The 18629-nt window shown below is 44.6% G+C and overlaps 1 protein-coding gene across 4 annotated transcripts; it reads right to left on the bottom strand.

Moving 5' to 3' along the window:
* Positions 1-8836, bottom strand: LOC112267088 (dual specificity protein phosphatase 14-like). 4 transcript variants are annotated; one of them, XM_024445152.1, is made up of 3 exons: positions 8213-8836; positions 2843-2961; positions 1-2033 (listed from the first exon to the last, which is right to left on the bottom strand). In XM_024445152.1, exon 3 carries the CDS (start codon positions 1920-1922, stop codon positions 1293-1295), a length of 630 nt encoding a protein of 209 aa, XP_024300920.1. In that variant the 5' UTR covers positions 1923-2033; positions 2843-2961; positions 8213-8836; the 3' UTR covers positions 1-1292. The 4 variants fall into 4 exon arrangements, with proteins under 4 accessions (XP_024300920.1, XP_024300922.1, XP_024300918.1 ...); XM_024445154.1 differs by lacking the exon at positions 2843-2961 and having other exon boundaries at positions 8226-8836; XM_024445150.2 differs by lacking the exon at positions 2843-2961 and having other exon boundaries at positions 8213-8835.
* Positions 8837-18629: the final 9793 nt, after the last annotated feature.

Here is an 18629-nt window from a genome sequence, read left to right as displayed (position 1 = left end):
TGCATATCAGTCATTTCTTTTATTATTCATTTCAAACACAAACAGTTGCATGAGCTAACCCGTTACATTAGCTTGTTAATCATTCATTGCCTTAGTTTCATAACCTAAGGGCTCTATTCAATCCATGTCAAGTTTAGCGTTACAGCGTGATACAAATTTGGCTCAGTCGGAAATTACCTTTACATTTCTATTGCACAATCTGTAATGCTTCAGCGATAGATTGAATAGAGCACTAAATTCATGTAAGCTTGGCTTTCTGCTTACACCTGTGACAAGGGCATTGTTCACTTGCTACAGTAATATTAACATTTTATTTAAAAGCTTTTTGTGTGTAAGGTATAGCATTCTTAGGAAGATTTATCAATGACAGTACACAAGTTAAGCACAGGACTGTCTGGTTGTGTTCTTCCTTGGACCTCATTTCACTTAAACATCAATATGAGGCAAAAATAGGGAAATAGAAACTGTGATTCTCCCAAGCCCCTAACACAGTACTGTCTTCCTATTAACAGAGGGTGGTGACATTGTAAAATCGCATAATATTGTACAATATTAGTACCAATACAGTATATTCTGCACAATCATCCCCATAGTAAGTAGGGACTTTTAAGTGTATACACTAACAGCCTTAGATGTTGTCATGATTAAAATGTGTATACACTAACAGCTTTAAATATTCATTGTGCACCATATCTTTTCTTGATTTCAGTTCTCTCTCAAGAACATAATTCAATTTGTCAAACAAAACAGAGCAGGACTGCTGCTAGTTCTCACATTAAAGACAACAGCAAAACTGGCACAATACCATCACATGACGTTACGTCGGGGAAGGACTTGAGTGAGTCACACCGCTGCCTGTCAAAATTGCTGAGTCTAAAGCACCGCCTACACCTTCCCAGAGTCTGGGGCATTAAGCTAGACTCTAAAGTCACAGTCTGGGTATGGCCATGTCAGCTGATCTGGGGTCTGGCTTGGTCATGGTTCTGTTACTCCTTTGGTCCTGAGGATTCCAGACTTGAGGAGGCCTTGCTTCCTCTCAGAGACAGACCGACGGGGGTTGATGCAGTGTAGTGTAGCATCACCCACCAGTAACCAGTTTGCAGTGTAGTGACTGATAACTAAGACTCCCTACATCCCAATGCATTCATTAATTAAGCTTCACATAGACAGACAGTCACACGCTTCATCTCACTCTGCATCTCTGGCTGGGGGAACATGCATGAACCGGCAGCCCTGGAGGACTCTCTTCTCCGTCGCCTTCCCTCCCCCCTTGGCGAGGCCCCAGACCTCCTCTACAGGCCCCAGTAGGGTGCCAGATTCCTGCGCTCCCGCTCATAGACGTCAGGTATCACCCCGTAGGGCGTCTGCACCATTTTCACAGAGTTCCTGCCAAACAGCTTCCTTTCGTAGTCGATGAGCTGACGCCAGAAGCCCCCGTTGGGCCGGATGACTGGCCGGCGGGCCTTGACCCAAGCGTGGGCCTCAGCCAGAGACACACGGTGGTACTTCATCAGGTAGGCCAGGCACAGGGAGGCTGAGCGGCTCACCCCTGCAGCACAGTGCACCAGCACGGCTCCCCGCTTTCTCCCAACACTGTGGATCTTATCAGCTATGCTGTCGAAGTACAGGGAGAGGGGGGAGTGGGGCATGTCCGCCAGGGGTACCTTTACATACTCCACGTGGGGCCAGTTGAAGTTGGGCAGCTCAATAGTGGCATTGACCACGCATGTGATGCCCTTGGACAGCAGCAGGCTTCGGTTGGACGCCACGTTTCCCCGGCTCAGGAAGAGGTTAGGGGTGATCTGGGCAATGCCACCTAGCAGACTGCCGTTCTCTGTGAGAAGCCTGGGCACGGCTGTGGGCACCACCGAGCTGTGGTGGTGGTGATGGTGGAAAAAGCCACCTTGACTGCGGGAACCCATTGGAGAATAGAGTACTAGGAGTGATAGAGAGAGAGCAGGAGGAATAACAGAGAGGTCTTCAGTAGCCTGAGGTCATGTTGGAACAGCAGAACCAGACAGCAGGAGATTCACCTAAAACAACAAAAGCACATCCCAATTTCAGTTTTTTCAGTTTTTTTTCAATTTGTGATGACCACTCTCAGACTGGCAAACATACAGGTAAGTGTCAAAATAAAGAAAACACCAACAGTGTCTTAATAGGGCGCTGGGCCACCACGAGCCAGAACCACTTCCATGCACCTTGGCATAATTTCTACAAGTGTCTGGAACTCTATTGGAGGGACTTGTCACCATTCTTCCATGAGAAATTCTATAATTTGGTGTTTTGTTGATGGTGGTGGAAAAACTCTGTCTCAGGCGCCGCTCCAGAATCTCCCATAAGTGTTCAATTGGGTTGAGATCTGGTGACAGATGGCCACGGCATATGGTTTACATAATTTTCATGCTCATCAAACCATTCAGTGACCACTCGTGCCTGCAGATGGAGGCATGGTCATCCTATGGGGGCATAGCCATGGTAGCCAATATAATGGCCTGCCCAGTATTTTTATACATGATCCCAAGCATGATGGGATGTTAATTGCTTAATTATCTCTGGAACCACACCTGTGTGGAAGCACCTGCTTTCAATATACGTTGTATCCCTCATTTACTCAAGTGTTTCCTTTATTTTGGCAGTTACCTATATAACTACATCAGCAGGGTGCCATTAAAGCTATTTGCAATGACTCATCAAATTAGGTATTAGGATCTTTTTCGATGACATTGTGCTGTGACAGAAAAGTTCTGTGTCTGGAAAATGTTACCACAAGTCATCCCTCGCCAGGAGAGAGAGATGTGTGTGTGGCCCACAGTGCCAGTACCAGGCAGGGTCTACTTACCCCCTCAGGGAAGGTATTGTGGTGGCTCAGTGGCTGTAAAATGCCTTTAAGGCATCTATGGAGGGGAGCCAGAGAGCCAGTTGCCCCATCACAGCATAGAAGAGGCTAATAAGAACAAACTGAACAACACAAAAACAATTCAAATACACTGGGCTGGGGATGTTTTCCTGTAACAGGTCACACAGTAGCTTCCAGTACGTGGAACCAGAACACTGTCCCCTGCACAGTAAGAACTGTTACTGAAGCTACTGTCTTCCATTCTTAGTAATGCGTCACTCCTGCTGTCCCTCCCCGTCTCCCTCTTCCTCCCTTTGCCTTTCTGACTCACCCTGTCCCCTTCCGTTTCTCTCAGCCTCTCTCTGTCTCCCTCTATCTTTCTCTCTCTCCCCCTGCCTCCCTCTACCATATGGACACCAGTCCTCTGGAGGCAGATACACACTACCAGCTCCTCCACAGCTCCTGCATACAGATCAAATCGCTCCAGTCTCTGCTATGAAAGACCCTTCATCCATCTGCATTTAAATTGAAGTTAGTTATCTGGGGGGGATCACAGAGTTTAAGGCACTACCTTCCACACTGTTGCACTGGTCGTGCGTCATCCCATCCACACCTTGCACAATAGCCGGGGGAGCTCTCTCTCCCTCTCTGCCACAGTCTGGTTAACAAGCCACACAGATCAAATCAAACACATGAAATATGAATTCAATCTGCCGTCTGTGCTGAAAACACCTGCACACCCCATGTCACCCTCCACCTCAATGTGGTTGTTCTCTGAGGCTCTCTGTATGACACACACACATATCATAAAGCCACTAACCAGGACAGATAGCGCCTGCTTTCTACCAGAGAGCTTCGTTTTAATGGCAGTCACAAGAATGCCATTCACTGAGGGCTGAGGCTGCATTCCCATCAATGGCCCAGTTTGAGCAAGTTGTCTAACTCCCTTATTCCCTGCCCTCCCTCCTTCCCCAGCACTGATACACATCCTGCTATCCTATTCCCCTCCGATGCTAACTTCAAAGAAATCTATCCTCTCAGCCCGGCCACGGAATCCCTTGTTTCTGAGCTACATTTCACTCTGGCCTGCATCTTGCCTGCTCACACATGCAGTGGTTGCCATGGAACACTTAGGTGCAGCTGACTCCACAATCTTTCTCACAGTTGCCGTTGGTGATAAACCAAAAATACCTGCTGTGACAGCAACACTAGGAGCAGTCTATGACTCTGTATATACAGATAGTGACTGATTCAAAATGACATTTAATGGAAGAAAGGGAACAGGATATACTGTACCAGAGGTGTCATGCCCATAGGGGGCACGTGGGCAGTGAACCTTTGCCCCAGTCTCAGACTTGCCGAGTTTTCTATTTTATTTTATGTTTCTCTGTAATACTACCTAGCAATTTTATGAAGTTGGCTTTAGCTAGCCCAGATAGGTTCCCAATCTCCCAACCTTTCAGGTTATCAATCAAGTTACCGGGCATGCCTGTGGGCAAATTTGGTAGACTTTTACTAAATTACTAAATGTACCGAATAAGACTCACATTCCCTTAAATCTCTTTCCAGATTTGAGCAAAGATGCAGAGAAGCATATTTACTTTATTTAAAATAACCACCAGTCAGGAGGATACAGACAGCTCAAGAGGTATGCTTAGATAAGCAGAAACATTCATTTTGACATAGAATTAGGCATAATGATTATGGCTCTAGATTGCAGGAAAAGGCTGTTTCATGTGTCTGAAGAGAATAAATGATCCGACCACCCCCTAGCCACGCCCCAGCCACGCCCTAGCCACGCCCTAGCCATGCTCACATACGTTGTGCCCCCTCAGATTTCTGGAGGGAATGAAACAGGAGCAAAGCACAAAACCACTGCCTGGCTTTGCTGACATTCGCTCCCTCCATCCACATGGCTATTTTTATCTGACTTGGCCTGGGCAGAGGGGCTGAGGAGGCAGGGAATAGAGAAGAGGAGTAGAGGAGGAGGGAAGGAGGCTACGCAGGGGATATGAACCTACTGTCTGCCGGCAAAGAGATGGCTCTCTGTCAATCGAATTTTCTCTGTGGTTTAATTCTCCAAAATAAATATGTAAAATGAAGCTGATAGAGGGAGCAGCTTGAGACACATTTACAGGACCCTTTAAAAGTGGTTAGCACCTTCCACAGGGTTAACATTAATATCCATCTGTCGATCTGCCTTCAAGGCACATCATGCACGTTCTCACCACACTTGAGGCCAGCCATCTGGCTGGTGCTTGGCTCTACTCGGCATGGCAGAAATGCATTCTCCTACATCTGCATTGCAAACACACAGCCCATCACTCAGTGTACGTTTCAGGGCATGTCAACACAGGGCCCATCACAGATTCCCTGATGCACATCTCGACTCTCTCTCTCTCTGCATGGCGAGATTCTGGTCCGGTTCCACCTCCTATAGCACAAATGGGGAACGTGAGCCACGTTGCAGAAAAACTGGAGCCTCATAAATTGGCTCTTCTCCCACACCAAATGTGGACCTTCGAAATCAGATTTGAACTGGGCATGTGCAGCTGACTTAGCAGCTCATTGACACTCACACTCGCTGGTCAAGACATGTTTGAAAACACAGAAAATTCCTGAATCAACCAGTGGCTGTCTGACTGGAACAGAGAAGCAAGTAAGCAGTAGTGTACTGTTCTCTCACAATACAATTCATAGTTGTGTGTTCCCACAGAATGACTCTTTATTCTAGAACACTATCGCTAAATGGGAGCTGTGAGGAACTGTACACCTACCCAGAGCCTTCTATGTACAATAAAGGGCTCTGCATCTATACGTTTTTTTGGGGGGGGGTTATGTATTGTCACATACAGTGCATTCGGAAAGTATTCAGACCGATTGACTTTTTCCTCATTTTGTTACGTTACAGCTTTATTCTACCATGGATTAAATTAAATTGATAAAAAATACAAAACTGAAATATTACATTTACATAAGTATTCAGACCCTTTACTCAGTACTTTGTTGAAGCACCTTTGGCAGCAATTACAGCCTTGAGTCTTTTGGGGTATGACACTACAAGCTTGGCACACCTGTATTAGGGGAGTTTCTCCCATTCTTCTCTGCAGATCCTCTCAAGCTCTGTCAGGTTGGATGGGGATCGTGGCTGCACAGCTAATTTCAAGTCTCTCCAAGTCTTGTCCTGAAGCCACTCTTGCATTGTCTTGGCTATGTGCTCAGGGTCGTTGTCCTGTTGGAAGGTGAACCTTTGCCCCAGTCTGAGGTTCTGAGTGCTTTGGAGCAGGTTTTCATCAAGGATCTGTCTGTACTTTGCTCCGGTCATCTTTCCCTCGATCCTGACTAGTCTCCCAGTCCCTGCCACTGAAAAACATTCAATCTTGGTTTCTTTAGACCAGAGAATCTTGTTTCTCATGGTCTGAGAGTCCTTTAGGTGCCTTTTTGTCAAACTCCAAGCGGGCTGTCATGTGCCTTTTACTGAGGAGTGGCTTCCGTCTGGCCACTCTACCATGAAGGGCCTGATTGGTGGAGAACTGCAGAGATGGTTGTCCTTCTGGAAGGTTCTCCCATCTCCACAGCGGAACTCTGGAGCTCTGTCAAAGTGACCATTGGATTCTTGGTCACCTCCCTGACCAAGGCCCTTCTCCCCCAATTGCTCAGTTTGGCCAGGCAGCCAGCTCTAGGAAGAGTTCCAAACTACTTCCATTTAAGAATGCTGGAGGCTGCTGTGTCCTTCCGGACCTTCAATGCTGTAGACATTTTTTGGTGCCTTGACACAGGACCTTCAATGGCTTGTTTTTGCTCTGACATGACATTTTTTATATAGACAGGTGCCATTTTTGAATGTACAATTTGTCATGATATAAACAGAATGCACCTGAGCTCATCTGTCTGTACTTACGTAGATTGTCATTATAGGGTAGGAAAAGGAAAAACATGAATTTAATCCATTTTAGAATCAGACTGTAACGTAACTAAATGTGGAAAAAGTCAAGAGGTCTGAATATTTTCAGAACGCACCGTACACCAGCTAGGTGATGTGAAATGGGTTGTTTTACAGGGGCATTCATAGATTAGGGAACCTCTTCAGCCTAACTTGAAGTGCTAGATGAGAATCTGGTCTGGTATGTTTTCCAGTATATCAGGGATGACACCTCACACGAGGCCAGGGTTAGGCTGTCTTGACACCTGTCTGAGCAGAGTACCACCTCCCTGTGACACCGGCGACTGGGTGCTGCTCATTCACACCAGCAATTTGTCTCCTGTCTGTGGAAGCTGCCATGTAACCCTCTACACAGTCCTGCCGCCCCCTTTTTAAAGTCCCTCTCTATCAGCTAGAGAAGTGGACCCAAGCCACCTGCAGCACCAGCTAATTTAATGACAGAACATTGCGGTAGAGTAAGCATAAGATAAGGCTATGTTTAATTGTTTGAGAATATCCTGTTTGAAGGGTTTGATTTGTTCAATGTATGTAATTTGATCTCTCTCCCTCTAGTCGATACAGACACAAAGACTGAACACATTCATTGGTTGTTGTGGCAGAATACACAGTATAAATTATATGATAAGTATCACTGTATTTATAATGCATTTACTAACATGGAGAGCCTTTGTTGCTGCCCTATGGCCAGCTGGCACGATGAGGGTGAGTGAGTGAGTGAGTGAGTGAGTGAGTGAGTGAGTGAGTGAGTGAGTGAGTGAGTGAGCATTGTACAGTCTACAACTATTTTTATGTCACAGGTATAGCATATAGCATGATCAGACCATAGCATTGTACAGTATTAAACAAGAGGTTGGAGATACATGTTGTTGCTTATTGAGTAGTCATCTCCTTTTCATCCCTGCTACTTTCATAGATATGAGAATGGAAACCTCAACCTGTTACACTGTGTGTGTACACAGTGAATAGGTGTGCGTGTATGCCAGTGTTGAACATAAGTCCAGTAGACTACAAGAATACAAGGACTTGTGATTTCTGTAAGGTCTTGTAAATCACATGGTAGTCTATTTGATTGTAGTGCAAACACATTATTCCCCTATTAGCTTTATCCCATCTGGATCACACACCAAATTAGCAGGGTATGATAAAATAACTACGAATTATGCAAACGAACTGGGAATATATATAGAGCGATATAGACTAGACATGTTTTGGTCTCTTGACTGATACGCTACTGTCACTCTTTGGCCAGCTGAATATCCTACCTTCTCTGCCTACTATAAGATATTGTAGAAAATCATTCAAAAAGACATGCATAGGCTATGCTTTGCATAATATGTGAGTTTTACACAAAATATTATCATCACAAGAATAAAACTAAATCTAGATATTTTATCTATAGGCTACATACAGTAGAGGATAAACCAATTTACCAAACCACTTTACTTTGCCTGAGTCGATGATTTTCCAAGCGAGTTGCTAACGCACGATTCCAGGCATGCGGTTGCAGATGATTCAAACTCTGAACATTAGGGAAAGCAGATAATTCGCACAGTCGTAGTCTTGTGGGAAATAAAATACAATATTAAAGAATAAGTATGTAACAATATCACTAAAATGTCAGTCAGCAGAGAGAGAACTCCATGCGAATTAATTTTTTTCAGCCAGCTCTCCAACGTTCGCGCAGCAACGGTGTCGCGCAGGAAAACATTCGGTACTGAAGCAAGAACCTAGGTGGTATATTGAAGCGCCTCCCCTCTGAACAACGCAGTAGAAGTAGCTGTGGTAGGGTACAATAGATTAGTACCAAGCCCCTGTGAAATTATGGTGAAATCTGACTTGCTATTAGGTATTCTGCAGAACTTCAACTACATTGCCTCACAAAGCTGGTCAGAGGGACATCTCCCCAAAAGGCAGTTCTTTGAAAACATAGACATGATCTGCATCGCTTCAAAAATGTCACAGCCATAGGTCAAAGTAGGGTCTTGCGGTAAGGGCAACAGAAAGCAATCAAATGTTCTGCCATACAGGGTCACAAAGATCATGGCTGTCATAGATGACCGATGTCTACTAATAGAACTGCAAGGAAGCATACTTGAACTTGAAATTTCCTGAAACAAGACACAATGCCAGTGTTTGTTGTTTGTTAGAACAGCCAGCTGCGCTCATGGTCAGAGTTTAAAGGAGTCAAAGAAAACAAAGAGAGAAAAGGTCAGATGAAAACCTGATATCTTTAGCAGGAATCAGATCTGGAATGTCTAATAAGGGGCACAAATGGCACCCTATTCCCTATACCGAGCCCTATGGGCCCTGATCAAAAGGACCGCACTACATTAGGAATCAGGTGCCATTTGGGACTGACACAATAGACATCCCAGTTCTATGAATGCTGTTGGCCAGTTACCAAGCCCCTGTGAAGGTCTGGCTTGTCTCATTAGGCTCAGAGATAGAACACAGGATGGAGAATTCCATGCACTACAGTGTACCGGTTGAACGTTTTCTGCCTTTGGGTATCCTTGCATTGTTCACATTACATTTGAATTATGTGATTCAGGAAATGTAACAACAAACACAAAAGAAATGCAAACAATGAGGTACATTTATTTCACAAAGACTGGACTACATAAGCCTGTTGCTATAGGCCAACGTGTTTAATAATACACATGTCCCTATCCTGTGAGTAATCTCTTTGATTTCCTTGTAGAGCAGAGCAGACGGAGGCAGCCCAAGCTGTGAATGTGTGGAAGCAGTCTGCTGGCTGGGTGAGATGACCGTACATGACCCATGGCAACTATGTCACAGCTCTGAGACCAGGCAGAACAGCTGCCCCAGTAGAGCTTTCCATAAAGCCACTGTGATATACAATGTCTTCACTACATCCATACACAGCCATTATCAAGGCTGCTGCATGCCAAAGTCTGCATCCCATGTGGCACCGTAATTCAAATAAAGTGCACTACGTTTGACCAGAGTCCTATTGGTGAAATAGTGCACTATGTAGGGAATAGGGTGCCATTTGGGATGCAGACAAAGTCAATGTTATTTGAAGAGATCCTGAGGGGGGTATTTTCCTACCCATAAACCCAAGCATGGTCCCCGCTCTGAGTCATTCCTAATTACGTTCCATGATGATAATCACCAAACTCAATCAACTGTGAAAGAAACAGTGGTCTGTCTACCTGGCTGTGCAGCCACAATACAACACAACACTGGTGATATAGAGCTGGCTGCCTGGCCGGATGGGCAGGAAGGCAAAGAAACAGTGGTCTGTCTACCTGGCTGTGCAGCCACAATACAACACAACACTGGTGATATAGAGCTGGCTGCCTGGCCGGATGGGCAGGAAGGCAAAGAAACAGTGGTCTGTCTACCTGGCTGTGCAGCCACAATACAACACAACACTGGTGATATAGAGCTGGCTGCCTGGCCGGATGGGCAGGAAGGCAAAGAAACAGTGGTCTGTCTACCTGGCTGTGCAGCCACAATACAACACAACACTGGTGATATAGAGCTGGCTGCCTGGCCGGATGGGCAGGAAGGCAAAGAAACAGGGGCAAATGAAAACCAAAAAGCTTTGTGTGTTCCACATGGCGCTCTATTTCCTATGGGCCCTGGTCAAAAGTATTGCACTATATAGGGAATATGGTGCAATTTGGGACATACACAGGGAGTAGACAGCTAGTCACACATTGCTCCTCTTTCTAGATTGGCACGTCATATTTCACAGGACAGGACAAGGTGTAGGAGACAGATATTAGCTCATGCTACATGTCAGTGCTTATCAAAGAACCACAGGAGAAATGCGTGGGGAGGGGAGAAAATTGTAAAAGCAGAGCAAATAGTGGTCTGCCAATAGAGTGAAGGAGATTAAAGCCAGCAGTAAGATGTAATAAGGAGTGTTCGGACAGAGGGTGAGGGCAAAACTGAAAAAAGATTGAGGGACAGGGGATACATCCCTAATGGCACCCTATTCCTTATGTAGTGCACTATATCAGGAATAGGGTGCCATTTGGGTCACAGAGCGTCACAGAGAAGAGAGTGTGTTCGAGTGCTGGAGGCTGCAGGGAGAGGGAGACGGAAATGTCAGATGAGTCACAGGCATTCCGGTGAGATGGTGAGGTGGTTTAATATTGTTCCAGAGCCTCCTGCGATGGAGGCTGAAAATATGCACTCACTGTCACCCAAAAACAACAAGCACCTGCAGCCTCATTCCAGTGGAGCTGTCTGGTCCGAATGGGTGGGCGGTACCACTTCCCGTTACTCAGAGAGGTGCTCAGATGATGGTGCAGGGTGCACTAGGGCCACAATGACTTGACTGAGGCTTCCTATATAACAGAGTTTGTTTGTAGCAGACTTGTGGAAGCAAAGCTGTTAAGCAAGCATAGTGACTGTCACACATATCTGTCACACCTACCACTGGAGTATCAAACATTTCACACACAGGCATCTTTCCACATAACATTGTAGTATGTAGTTTCTAAATAATGAAGATTGGTGGGGTATAACTAATATCGCGTGTCAATGGGGCCTATAGAAAACCTTGAATCCCACTAATAAATCAAGAACATAAAAACATGGCACGAAAGCCAGATTCTAATTAAATCATTTAGGAAGAATGCTGGACGTGACAGCTAACCCATTTTAGCGTCCCAGTTAGAGAGAGCCCTACAGCAGAAATAGAAGTGCTGCGCCAGAAGCATTGGCAGGAGCTGAGAGAGACCTGCCCCATAAGAGATGTTAGTATACTCTTAGAAAAAATGGTTACAAAATGATTCTTAGGTCATCCCCATTGGAGCACCCTTTTTGTTTCCAGGTAGAACCCTTTTGGGTTCCATGTATACATCTCAATGGAAAAGGTTCTACCTGGGAATAAAAAGCGTTCTTCAAATGGGGACAGCTGAAAAATCCTTTTAGGTTCTAGATAACACCTTTTTTTCTAAGAGTGTACTGCTCTCTCCCAGGACCCTCCACACCTTCCATGCCAGGAGGCCATATATGTCGGTACAGTACAGTCTCTATAGTGGAATTAAAGGCCTGTGTAAAAACGGCTAAGTTGGACAAAGTTCAGACAGGACCTGATACTCTCCTTTGATAATATGATTAATGATGATGCCTGAGAAAATAAACTAAATCAATAGATGCACAGTCTGATCCACCCTAATTCTCTGCTCTGCTCTGTCACATAGCCTTGCTGCAACACTATCGCAACCTAAAGGGAAGAGCCACATTGCGGATTGCTCTGCCATTAATTTTGGAACTGCCATTGATGCATTCTCCCCCTTGGCAGGGAGCTGGTAAGATGAGGCATGTAGAAAGTGTTTCGTGGTCATTGATGGAGAGTAGATGTGCTGGACCTGGCTGGCGGTCTAAATTAAGCCCTGGCTGGCGGTCTAAATTAAGACCTGGCTGGCAGTCTAAATTAAGACCTGGCTGGCGGTCTAAATTAAGCCCTGGCTGGCGGTCTAAATTAAGCCCTGGCTGGCAGTCTAAATTAAGACCTGGCTGGCGGTCTAAATTAAGCCCTGGCTGGCGGTCTAAATTAAGACCTGGCTGGCGGTCTAAATTAAGACCTGGCTGGCGGTCTAAATTAAGCCCTGGCTGGCGGTCTAAATTAAGCCCTGGCTGGCGGTCTAAATTAAGCCCTGGCTGCTGCCATTGATCCCGTAGGTGCCTCCCTCCCTGCATCGCTCCAGCTGTGACTGCAGTAAATAGACCTGGGATCGTAAGTGTTTGCAGTGGCAACATGTCAGCAGGAGAGGCTGGGCTTAGCATGTTGTCTCTGTCACAGTGACCAGGACTACTCCCACATCAAACAACACATTTAGCTGCTGCTAGCTCCTGCAAAGAAAACCATGTAGAACCTGTGATAACAGAGCGTCAAAGAGGTTGCACTCTTCGCTGTTGCTCTGTGTCCTGATAGGAGAAGGATTTGACTGACTGAGAATTCAAATTCTACTTGGAGTAAATGTCTGCAATAAGTGTGCCTCATTGAGTGTAAAAACACTATGTTATGTGTTAAATGGAATGCAGCTGCTTGCTCTCGGCTTTCGTTACAGTGACTCAGTCAGTGATGAGCGTGAGCAACAGGGCAAGAGAAAGTGTGTGTGTGCTTGTGCGAGTGTGTGGCTATTGACACATCTCCCCCCATTGCTCCTCCTTCCACCAGCCAATCCTCTTTTCAGACTTCAGCTCTAGAGTGCCTGAGAACTGGTTGCGGTTGCCAAGGGAACCAAGCGTGTTGACAATGGCAGACAGGTTCCACTCTGTGTTAATCACTGCCTAGCAATAATGGCTGAAAGGGGCCAGGCAGAAGGGCGGGGGGGGGCAACGGCTAGAGCTTGTCCTTTCAGCAGGAGCAGGGTTATGTCCCAAATGGCACCCTATTCCCCAAATAGTGGGATACTATACAGGGTTTAGGACTCTATTGATCATGGCAAAAAGTAGTGCACTATATAGGGAATAGTGTGTCATTTAGCACACAGCCCAAGACTCCACTGACCAGGAAAAAAAGCCAAGACTGCTTGTTTATTCAACCAACTGGAAGGAAACATCTCTCTTCCATTTTTACAAAATAATACTGCAGTTCAAAATCGATACTGAGGAAGACAAGGGATGCTTTAAAATTAAGATGTCCATTTCTTTAGAACTGTGTTTCTAACCAAGGTCTCTTCGGAGTTTACACAATACTGTACTTAGGGCTCTGTAAAATGTATCCTCACTTCAACACTGAGAATGGCACAGAACGAGATCATGTGAGGGGGGACTTGGCAGGCACTTAACAATGCCTTCTCAAATAAGCAGCAAATTATTTCCTGTTCATGATCCCTGAAGGGTCATTTATCTTATCATACAGTGTCTTGTCCTTACTGTGTATGCGTACACAACAGAGCTGTGAGTACTATTCATCCAAATACATGTTTGTCAGATGTATTGTAGGTTATCGATTGATCATATCTCCTCGATGACTGAACATAGGCCTACATAATTGAACTGATTGATCTGGTAGTTGTGCATTAGAAATGCTTCAGATTTGGCACAGAGTAGAGAGTACTAGAAAAAGGGTACTGATGCCATCCAATGCATCTCATATATTAACTGACCATCCTACCGATCCTTGACTTCGGTGATGTCATTTACAAAATAGCATCCAACACTCTACTCCTCGTGAATAAACATTTTGGCTATTGTAGCTGGGACTGTTTCATTCAACCATAATCTTACAAATTCTGGGTTGCAGACTGAGCCGTTTAATTGAAGTTCAGTTTATGAACATTGATAACATAATTCACGTAACAATTATTGACTGTATGTTTGTTTATTCGATGTGTAACTCTGTGTTGTTGTTTGTCACACTGCTTTGTTTTATCTTGGCCAGGTCACAGTTGTAAATGAGAACTTGTTCTCAACTAGCCTACCTGGTTCAATAAAGGTGAAATAAAAGTTAATAAAAAAATTACCAGCTGTTGTCAGCAAAAATGAAAAACAACAGGAGTGTGTGACAAAAAGAGAGCTCTTAAAATCTGAACATGTTCCACTTGCGTTCTGTGTTTTATGCGTAATGTAGAGTGGCGCTATTCCATCACATGCACTTTAACTTCAATGGATGAACAGAGGCAGAGTTTCCCCTAAAGGAAGTCAGTATCACTTCATCCCTGTAGGGATGGATGGGGGAAGGGAGTGATGGTGAGTGCATCTGAACAGACAGTGTGTGGGTGAAGAGAGAAATAGTACACTGTAGCTAAACCCAGCCTGCATGGTTTTACAGTGCAGCTGAGCCCAGCATGCTTGGTTTTACACTGTAGCTGAGCCAAGCCTGCTTGGATTTACACTGTAGCTAAACCTAACCTGCTTAATTTGACACTCCCCCCATAACAAGCAACAGCTCTTGTTATCAACAGCTCTTGTAATTTGAACAACTAACCTTACTGATTCGTTATTTTATTGATCATTGCCATGTCATGCTTATTCCAAGACAACCCAGCAAATTAACTTGTTTACCTGGCCATGAGACACTGGTGTCAAAATGAATGTCCCAGAGCTTCTTACTGCCTGATAAACGTTCTCTCGCCCACAGAACCTCATCCCGATTTCCTCCCATGACACCTGCACTCTGTCTATGTCCCAAACAACACCCTAGTACCTTTATAGTGCACTACTTTTGACCAGGGTCTATGAGCTCTGGTCAAAAGTAGTACACTTTATAGGGAATAATGTACCTTTTGGGACAGTCTCTCTTTCCTACTCCTCCATCTTCTCAACAGGAGGTAGGCAGGTGGCAGAGTGTGTGTATCCCAAATGGCACCCTGTTCCCTATATATTGCACTACATTTAACCAGGGCCCATTTGCAATGTAGATAAGGGGTTCACGTGGCCCCACTGAGCCACATTGATTGAGAGTCCAGTCATTGTACCTGGGAGGCAGAGCTTATACCAACAATGCTGACAACTTTTTCAAACTCTCCAATACACCTACAACCTCACAAGCCATCTTGAACTGCATTGGTCTTAACAAGGTCCTGCATAGTCTGCAGCAGACTGGTATTATAAGAAACTATGAGATTGGGGCAAAGGATACTAGTTAGGGACTACAGTAACAGACACTGATCTTGCTGAACCTCAAAATCATAAACAATATTCTAGTATCATAGCAAAAAATAGCAACAATAGGCTGCAAAACAGACTTTCTGGGTTCTTCATCCCTGTAGACAGAGCACATTTCCAGGCCCAAGGCCATTTCAGGAAGCAGCCTCCTTCTTATCATCAAAGGGGGGGGATCTGGAGCTGTAATCAGACTATTAGCGCTGGCTGACGTGACACCGCTGCTCTGATAATGCCATCAGAGTAGAGGGAGAGGCCGCTGGGCTGGCTGGCTGCGTCTAGGTGGTAGTTAGCATTCGTCACATCTCTCACGTCACACCAGGGCCTGTATGTATATAGAGTTTCAAGTTAAAAGTGCTGATTTAGGATCAGTTTTGCCTTTTGGATTTCTAAGATTACATGGATGGGTGGGGGGTCTGATCCTAGGTCAGCACTCCTACTCTGAAAAGTTGTAGAAATACAGCCCCAGACTCACTCCACTGGCAGAGAAGGAATCGAATCAGAGATGGAGCCCATTTTCAAACTGGGAGAGGTGTTGCTAACAGAACCTGCTTAGATAAAGCAACTCAGCACCAATTCTACGATGGAAAGTTGGTTATCATGTAACAGGTAACTGCTATTACACATTGATGATAAGTAAAATACACCATGTACTGTTATACATTTTACATAAAACATTTCATTACAAGGAGAAATAAATACACAATTGTCTTATCTGCTCCTGTGTCACTGACAATTAAAGTACTGTACAAATAGGAAGGTACAGTACCAGTCAAAAGTTGACACCTACTCATTCCAAGGTTTTTCTTTATTTGTACTATTTTCTACATTGTAGAATAATAGTGAATACATCAAAACTATGAAATAACACAATAAAAGTGTTCATATCAAAATAGATTTTAGATTTTAGATTCTTCAAAGTAGCCACCCTTTGCTTTGATGACAGCTTTGCACACTTGGCATTCTCTCAACCAGCTTAATCAGGTAGTCAGCTGGAATACATTTCAATTAAACAGGTGTGCCTTGTTAAGTTAATTTATGGAATTTCTTTCCTTCCTAACCCATTCAGTATACAGAAGATAGATTGTTTGGTAAAAGAACAAGTCCATATTATGGCAAGAACAGCTCAAATAAGCAAAGAGAAACAACAGTCCAGCATTACTTTAAGACATGAAGGTCAGTCAATACAGAACATTTCAAGAACTTTGAAAATGTATTCAAGTGCAGTCACAAAAAGCATCAAGTGTTATGATGAAACTGTCTCTCAGGAGAACCGCCACATGAAAGGAAGACCCAGAGTTACCTCTGCTGCAGAGGATAAATTAAATAGAGTTACCAGCCTCAGAAATTACAGCCCAAATAAATGCTTCACAGAGTTCAAGTAACAGACACATCAACTGTTCATCGGAGAATGCATGAATCAGGCCTTTGTGGTCAAATTGCTGCAAAGAAATCACTACTAAAAGGACACCAATAATAAGAAGAGACTTGCTTGGGCCAAGAAACATGAGCAATGGACATTAGATCGGTGGAAATCTGTCCTTTGGACTGATGAGTCCAAATTTGAGATTATTGTGTCTTTGTGAGACGCAGAGTAGGTGAACGCTTGATCTCCGCATGTGTAGCTCCCACTGTGAAGCATGGAGGTGGTGTGATGGTACATGCAGGTGACACTGTCAGTGATTTATTTAGAATTCAAGCCCCACTTAACCAACATGGCTACCACAGCATTCTGCGGCGATACTCCATCCCATTTGGCTTGCACTTAGGGACTACCATTTGTTTTACAACAGGACAATGACCCAACACACCTCCATGCTGTGTAAGGGCTATTTGACCAAGGAGGAGAGTAATGGAGTGCTGTATCAGATGACCTGGCCTCCACAATCACCCGACCTCAACCCAATTGAGATGGTTTGGGATGAGTTGGATCACAGAGTGAAGGAAAAGTAGCCAACAAGTGCTCAGCATATGTGGGAACTCCTTCAAGACCGTTGGAAAAGCATTCTAGGTGAAGCTGGTTAAGAGAATGAAAAGCTGTCATCAAGGCAAAGGGTGGCTACTTTGAAGAACCTAAAATATATTTTTGATTTTTTTTAAAACACTTTAAAAAAATCCTACATGATTCCATGTGTTATTTCATAGTTTTGATGTCTTCTCTATTATTGTGCAATGTAGAAAATAGTAAAATGAAGAAAAACCCTTGAATGTGTAGGTGTCCAAACTTTTGACTGGTACTGTGTCCGTTTGGTTAGAACATATACAAGGCAAGACTGACGCAAAATGTAGGACCTGAAGTTGATAACAAATTCAGAGATACACTACATAACCAAAAGTATGTGCTTGTCAAACAGCTCATTCCAAAATCATGGGCATTGGTCCTCCCTTCGCTGCTATAACAGCCTCCACTCTTCTGGGAAGGCTTTCTACTAGTGGTTGGAACATCGCTGCGGGGACATGCAGCCACAAGAGCATTAGTGAGGTCAGGCACTGATGTTGGGTGATTAGGCCTGGCTCACAGTCAGCTTTTCATTTTATCCCATAGGGTTTCGATGGGGTTTATGTCAGGGCTCTATACGGGCCAGTCAAGTTCTTCCACACCGATCTCGACAAACCATTACATTTTTTTTTTACCCCCTTTTCGTGGTATCCAATTGTTAGTTATCTGAAAAGTTGTAGAAATACAGCCCCAGACTCACTCCACTGGCAGAGAAGGAATCGAATCAGAGATGGAGCCCATTTTCAAACTGGGAGAGGTGTTGCTAACAGAACCTGCTTAGATAAAGCAACTCAGCACCAATGCTACGATGGAAAGTTGGTTATCATGTAACAGGTAACTGCTATTACACATTGATGATAAGTAAAATACACCATGTACTGTTATACATTTTACATAAAACATTTCATTACAAGGAGAAATAAATACACAATTGTCTTATCTGCTCCTGTGTCACTGACAATTAAAGTACTGTACAAATAGGACAGTACAGTCAAAAGTTGACACCTATCTTGTCTCATCGCTACAACTCCCGTACGGGCTCGGGAGAGACGAAGGTCGAAAGCCATGCGTCCTCCGAAACACAACCCAACCAAGCGCGCATCCAATCCGGAAGCCAGCCGCACCAATGTGTCGGAGGAAACACTGTGCACCTGGCGACCTGTGCACTGCGCCCGGCCTGCCACAGGAGTCGCTGGTGCGCGATGAGACAAGGATATCCATACCGGCCAAACCCTCTCGAACCCGGACGACAT

Source organism: Oncorhynchus tshawytscha, linkage group LG14 (assembly GCF_018296145.1).
Source record: "Oncorhynchus tshawytscha isolate Ot180627B linkage group LG14, Otsh_v2.0, whole genome shotgun sequence".
NCBI classification, from domain to species: domain Eukaryota; kingdom Metazoa; phylum Chordata; class Actinopteri; order Salmoniformes; family Salmonidae; genus Oncorhynchus; species Oncorhynchus tshawytscha.
The sequence above is the reverse complement of the archived record's forward strand: the minus strand, read 5'-3'. Positions and strand labels throughout refer to the sequence as shown.